The sequence below is a fragment of the Drosophila takahashii genome, chromosome 3R (genome assembly GCF_030179915.1).
Source record: "Drosophila takahashii strain IR98-3 E-12201 chromosome 3R, DtakHiC1v2, whole genome shotgun sequence".
Taxonomy (NCBI): Eukaryota; Metazoa; Arthropoda; class Insecta; order Diptera; family Drosophilidae; genus Drosophila; species Drosophila takahashii.
This window is the reverse complement of record NC_091681.1, coordinates 8217684-8224677: the sequence shown is the minus strand read 5'-3', so window position 1 is coordinate 8224677 and position 6994 is coordinate 8217684. Positions and strand designations below refer to the sequence as shown.

The following is a 6994-nucleotide window of genomic DNA, read 5'->3' as shown; positions in this document are numbered from 1 at the left end:
TAAAAAAATACAATATTTATTTACATCAAAAATTAAAGTGATTGGAGAAATCGAGATTTAAGCGTGTACAAGGCTGTCGTGTGAAAGCAAAAGGAATTACTTCGCGTGAAACTCTGGGCAAACCGAAAACTTAACTATACTCCACTTATTTAATTATAAAAGGTAAATACCTCCTCCGATTTTTATATGGCACAATATTAATTATTTTTTTGTTGTTTTAAGCATTTTCATAGACGGAACACGGAACTGGAATTAAATAAAATAATACAACACCATTTCCTACAAGCTTATGGACCGTGCTTACATGCCGCAATGCTTTTGTAACTATATATTTCAATAAATGTGTTGAAAGAATAAACATGAAGAATGAGCACAAAAAACATATTTTCCAATTGGGAAAGGGTCTTCTAGGTATCTTCTACAAGTGTCTTCTGAGTAACTTCCAGAAGTGACTTCGGCGACACTTCTACAAGTGACTTGCACGATATCGCATTCGGATCGCCGAAGTCACCCCGTCGGGAAGAAATGTGGAAGTGACTTCCGCGACACTTCTAGAAGTGACTTGGGGAAGTGTCGCCGTAGTGGAACAATTCTTCCCGACGGGGGTGACTTTGGCGATCCGAATGCGATATCGCGGACAATCGTTTTCATCTTCTCGACGTCACTAAATAGTGAATTCCGGGATAGAAAATGCTTGCAGGGTATATATATTCTTGATTAGGATCATTAGCCGAGTCGATCTAGCCATGTCCTTTGGAAAAGTAAAAATGCAGTTTTATTGTGTTTATCGAAACCTATCGAAATGTAGATGTAGAAATTTTTCAAATCGGACCATTCGTACAAAAGTTATGCGCGTTCAAAGTTGTATATCTCCATCTCCCTCGCACTCCCTTAAGCTGAGTGACGGGTATCTGATAGTCGGGGCCATCAATTGTTTTGATGGCACCTTAAATCGTGTGTGGGCTGAAATAAACTTGCGCTGCCTAGGAAGCCCAAGAATATGTGTGGGTAATCCCCAATTTCTAGCTTTTGTAGCTTCCAATATCTTAGCGTGGACATGGCTAGATTGACTCGGCTAGTGACCCTGATCAAGAATATATATACTTTATTGGGTCGGAAATGCTTCCTTCTCCCTGTTACATACTTTTACTCTACGAGTAACGGATATAAAAACGTAATATAACAGCTATTTTGTGTCCCTGTAATTTTTATATTTTAGGACGACTAGTTGTTATTTCAAGAACGATTGTTTTAAACAATTCCAAGTACGATTCGATATTCTTTAAAGAACGTTCGTTCTTTATTCGTTCATAATTTTTCTATGTGTAGGAATTTTGTATGGCTTTAAAAAAATGGATGAAATCGGATGAAAAAGTCTACTTATGTGAACTATTATTTCTGTGATTTATTTACTCGGTGTATTTTTTTAAGGTAACATTCCGTTAATTGGTTGTGTATATACTTTTTTTTGGGAAATGCAAGTGCTTGCACATAGTTGATTTAGCTCTTCTGTTTCTGGTTTTCTCCCTGGCGAGTGATTTACGTAAATTCATTCTATTTGCATTTGATGAATTTGCCCACTGGCTAAATCCCTCAGAGGACTGCCCAAGTAGATGATTCAATTACGCGGCAGGGGCACATGTCCGGCACAACAGAAGCGTCCTCGACCGCAGGACCGCCCCCGGCCACGCCCCTCGATCTGACGGAAACAATTTTCGCCGGCGGGCTTCTGTTTGCGGCCTCGTTGGCAGTTCGTGCCTCTGCTGACCGGCGAAAATCGGGAAATCGTGCGAGGTTGGCAACGGGAAAGCCCGCAGTAATGCTGCCTGTTGTTTTGATTTTTGTGGCAGCCAGCTGGGGGAATTTCCCCAGTTGCCCCACAACGGCCACCACAGGAAATTGCAGAGAATGCAAAAACCAGATGCAGGTTTGTTCACATTTCGCCCTGACTTTAAACGTGGGCGGTTCCAAAAACCAGTTTGCAGTAAAAGTAATAATGGTCTGTGAGGCAAGAGGCCAAAAATTACATAATCCCCTGGTGGCTGTGACGTACGTTTTCCCGAAATGAGTCACTTCAGCAGTTTGTTGTCTCTTTAAATCAAACTCAAATTAAAGCCAAGGCCTCGACGTGCGCCACAATAATTTTGGGATTTTCTCAAGGCACGCGAATGCTCAGCCCAGCCGGACGCGAAAAGCAATCATAGGCACAGGCACAGGTCGTTGTCTCTCACCCACGGAGCCAAAAGTAAACCCGATCGGTTCGGTGGATCGATCGTATCCACAACCTACCGCAAGTGCGAGCGTGTTGAGATCTGCCTCTTAGCCATCGTCGTTGTGGGCCAAAAGCGACGACAGCGTCTGGGCCATTGTCTCCATGTTGACTTGTCGAGCGTTCAGCTGACGACTCCTCCTCTCGCCACTTCTCGCGTTTCATATAAAATCTTTGCCGGCCAGCAGCCACGGCACAGTCGCTTTTGGCCAGCAGAAAGACAGGGTCGCTTGGAAAAAGCGTTAAGGATACACAAAACCAAAAACCACCTCAGGCGTTTATAGGAAACAGCAAAAGGTAAACAGCGGAAAAAACCAAACAGAAAATAATGTACAATCAAGTGAAGTGAAGTGAAATGAACTGCGAGAAATTGTGTAATAACCAAGTGAAATGGATGTGGGAAACGCTAATATTGCCAATTTAAACGATCATTCAGTTGTGGCCAAGAGCACTTATTGCGACATAAATGGTTGCAAAATCAATATTTCCGAAAAATTTAAAAGTACTCACTGGAATGCTTCTCAGTATTTTAATAAAACTATTTTGTGGAACTCTTTACGTAAACAACTAAGATCATTTTCATCCTATACAGAAAAATATTTAATAGCCGACTACTTGTATAATTTAGATGTTTTTTATAATGCACAATTAAAATCATCAAATCTACTTTTTAAAAATATTTAATTCTAAAATATTACAAAAAGAGCTCTTGCTAAATTTCACAGTAAGTCAGTATAGTTATTGTTAACATTATTTTTTTATATTACCCATTTATTTTTCCCCCAAATGTATACAAACATGGGAGCGGTTCAAGGGCGCTCATAAATTTCCGTATCTTTCAACCCGATAAAGCCATCATTTCCATTTATCGCCACTGTAATTTCGTAATATCGACCATCACCAGTCCACATTTCATTGACCTTCGTTGGCGAATGCAAATGAAAAAGCAAAACAAAGAGCAAAACAAATACGACACAGTGACCAAAATTGGTTTTCCCTTTCGACATCCCAAGCGAAGACCATTGACTTGGCAAAATATTCGCTATGAATCATTAATTGATTCAGAAATCAATAAATCTTCGGCCACTACCCAGAAAAAAACACAGGATCACGTAGATATTCATTTATTTATTTGTTATATTTAGCTCCCTTAAAAAATAATATGAAAGGGATTCGGGGCGTATCAAGTTCAAAATGCTTTCTATAACTTTGTTGTATAATTTTTATATAATATTCCGAATTGAGAGTCTGCTTCCGGGCGCTGAAATCAGTCGCCATAGACTTTCGCTGCATACCATTTGGCGCACCAAAAACTTTTCGCCTGGACATTGAACTTTTGTAAAGATGGTGGAATCTTTAAATTTTGCTCAAACCACAAGCGGATTGCCACACAATCGTCTTGCTGATGAGTCCCAATCTGGGTTTGGCCCAAATAGGAGCCTAACGAAAGTAAGAGCGACTGGCCGAAAAAATCCCTCGAGCATAACGAACTTTTCGCGTGCGCTTTCGTTTGGCGCCCATCATAATACAGTGTCCATAAAGCCATATACGAACTGGAAATCTCCTTATAAAACATAAACCACTTTTAGTTTGGCCTTTTATTTTCCAATTTTTTTAGTGGCAATTTTGTCATTCAGACTTTTGCCTACATTTTTGGGGACTTAATCACCCCCAAGTAAATGTGGTATTCAAAAAGTATTAAACAACAAATTTGTTTTAAAGTCCGCTAAATTATATTAATTCAATGAATGAAACGAAAACAAATCTAAAATATTTTTATTGAGATCCTACATGACCACTCAGTTTTACTATTCGACCCACTGTCTATACTTCGAATTAAGCACGCTTTATTGCATTTCTGGCTGACCGGACTCGGCCGACCTTTTTAAAGCACATTAGGCCCGCTGTTTATGCGCTTTAGCACGAGATTCAATTACGAGCATTTGCCGCCCCATTGCCGCCAAAGGGTTAAGCCGGCAAACCGGTCCGCCTGCATTTCACATTTCACTTCAAGTCCAACTTCTTTTGTGCGTTTATCCGTATTTTTGGGTGCAGAAAGCTCTCCTCGAGAAATTTGAGCAAACCCAAGTTAACAGTAAACATTGAAGAGCAAAGAGTGGTAAGCTGTGGTCTAAGTTGGTTTGAAAGCGAGAGTTATTACGTGTGAGCGGCTAATTGCACAGTGTGCCAATGGGGCCTCAGAGCCATCTGAAAAGTGTGTCAGTTTTAAGTGGAGAGCCAATCCGTTAAGCCAATAAGCAGTTGCCAAAAAAGTAGCTTTATACACAAGCGCTTTTTTGACATAGCGTGACAGCGCTGAAGAGGCTGGAATAATCGGGTGATTGAGAGAAAACTTCAGCAAGTCGAACGAAAACTGTGCCAGTGGCCGTGTTTCAAGCCATTTCATCTTCTCCCTCTTACAGCCATGGCAATGAGAGCGCTCGTCATAGTGGCCTGCATCACTTTGGTGGCCGGCGAAGGTCTACGGCTTCCGGACCAGCAGTCGTCCAACAACATCCAGCAGGTCTATGCGCCGCAGCCCCCCATCCAGCAAATCCAGCAGCCCCAGCAGATCCCACAGCAACCGCAGCCAGGAGTTGGCGAGGAGCGGGGACGCTCCTCCCTGCTGAGCATCTTCGGGCTGGGCAACGACAACGATCCCTACCTTGCCAGGACCAACACCAACTGCCTCGGCGGCGACCTCTCCGAGTGCTTCAAGACCCAGGCCCTCAACACCTTCGACGAGATCTTCTTCAAGGACCAGTACAAGTAAGCAGCAGTATTGAAGTTCTTAAAGGTTCTGACTGATAGATCGTTTCCCTCAACTGCCCCCGATAAAATGCAAATTTACTAGCACGCATGAAAGGGATGGCCCTTCTTTTAATAACAAATGCTCAAATACATCCATCCATAGCGAAATTGTTTGTTTATTCATATCTTAAAGACACATTCCACTTGAGAAGGAAATTAATCAAGCAATCCCTTAATTTCCAGGCTCTCCGACTTTGCGCGCGTGGTGCGATTGCCGGAAACCCAACAGAGGTCCTTGCTGCAGGAGCCCTTTGAGTACTCCGAGGAGCCACGTGGAGACGATGACTCGTGGAATCAGCTTCTGAAATATGGACTGCGAAGGGCCGAACGGTAAGCTGTCACAATTAGCCAAATGACTGCGGCCCGTGCCGGATGCAAATTAATTTGGGTCCGCGAAGTTGGCCGGGCTTTTGCATAAAATATGAGATTTTTATGAAAATGTAAATGGCCATTCTTTGACACGTTTTCTGCTCCTTTGTGCAGCTTCATCAAGTCCACGGCTCTGGAGGTCGAGTGGCCCGAGGAACTCACTGAAGCCGGTCGTTATGAGGCCCGTTTCATCGGAAACGACATTGATGGCGAACTGGACCTTATTGATGATGGACAGCGTGCTGGACATTTCTGTAAGTCTAAAAATGATTACTTATTTTCCGTTGAAGAGGGAAACTTAAATGTCGAAAAATGTTACGAGAAAATGCAAATGAGCAGGAAATTATTCTGATATTCATATTATTCACAACATATCTGTTCTATGCAATTGTACATTTAAAGTTTTCTTTAAATTTATTGAACAACAATAACAAATAAATTTATATTCCCATTTGCAGCGCGCAAGAAGCTTAAGAAGATGATCATTCCCCTGCTGCTCGTGCTGAAGATCTTCAAGCTGAAGCTGCTGCTGTTCCTGCCCTTCATCCTGGGCATTGCTGGCCTCAAGAAGATCCTTGGTCTGGCTGCTATTGTCCTGCCCGGTCTATTCGCCTACTTCAAGCTGTGCCGCCCACCAGGTGGCGTCGGAGGGGCCTTCGGCGGCGGGCTGTCCAGCCTGTTCGGCAGCAAGAACACCTTCCCTGAATACAATCCCCAGGGAGTGGGTGCCGCCACCTATTACCACCACCACGAGCATTTCGAGGGCGGCCACGGAGGCGCTCCAGGACCCTACTACCGCCAGGAGCCTAGCTTCGCCAAGCCCTACACCGACTACTACAGCAAGAGCTTCCAGGGTCAGCAGGTCCAGGGTCAGCAGGTCGCCGGCAACTCCGTCAGCTTCGGGGATCCCCAGGAGGCGGCCTACAATGGATACTACGGACGCAACTCCGGCAAGGACATTGCCGCCGAGCAACAGCCCCAGAAGAGCTAACTTCGAGGACTTCGACCGTCGCCACGTTGTTATTTATTCGGCCCCGGCCTTGTTGCATTCCTATAAGAATATTTATTACGCTAATTGTAAATAAAACAAAATTTAAAACGAATACCAATTAATTTTGAGCTGCGGAAGGAAGGAAACCATAGTGGCCGCCGGGCGAGGAGCGAAGCCGTTTTCAATTAATGGCAAAAATTTCACTACAAAATGCTTCTCCAAATTCTGCACTTGCTCTGCTTTTACTGACACTGAAGTTGATACAAATAAAATGCAGCTTTTAATTAAGGCAATGAAATGCCAAGGCGAGAAACTGAGGAAAAGTGGACTGGCGTGTTTTTTGGTTTTGTTTTTTCTGAGCGAGGGTTGCCATAGAGCTCGGGAAAATGGCAAAAAAACATCATAAGCACAAGACCCCACTACCTACAGATCACCTTTGTTGATAGTTTAGTTTCGCAAACATCCATTGAACTGCTGTAAAACCAACAACTTATATATTATATACACATCCTGTCAATCTAACCATGTCTGTCGGTTCATCTGCCCGATTCTAC

At 43.2% G+C, this 6994-nt stretch overlaps 1 protein-coding gene across 1 annotated transcript; it reads left to right on the top strand.

Annotated features, from left to right (window-relative positions):
• The first annotated feature begins 2455 nt into the window (after nt 1-2455).
• Nucleotides 2456-6552, top strand: Osi2 (DUF1676 domain-containing protein Osi2). The gene is made up of 5 exons (XM_017140335.3): nt 2456-2566; nt 4693-5038; nt 5264-5410; nt 5564-5703; nt 5908-6552. The coding sequence occupies exons 2-5, from the start codon at nt 4695-4697 to the stop codon at nt 6438-6440; spliced, it is 1164 nt and encodes a 387-aa protein (XP_016995824.1). The 5' UTR covers nt 2456-2566; nt 4693-4694; the 3' UTR covers nt 6441-6552.
• The last annotated feature ends 442 nt before the right edge of the window (nt 6553-6994 follow it).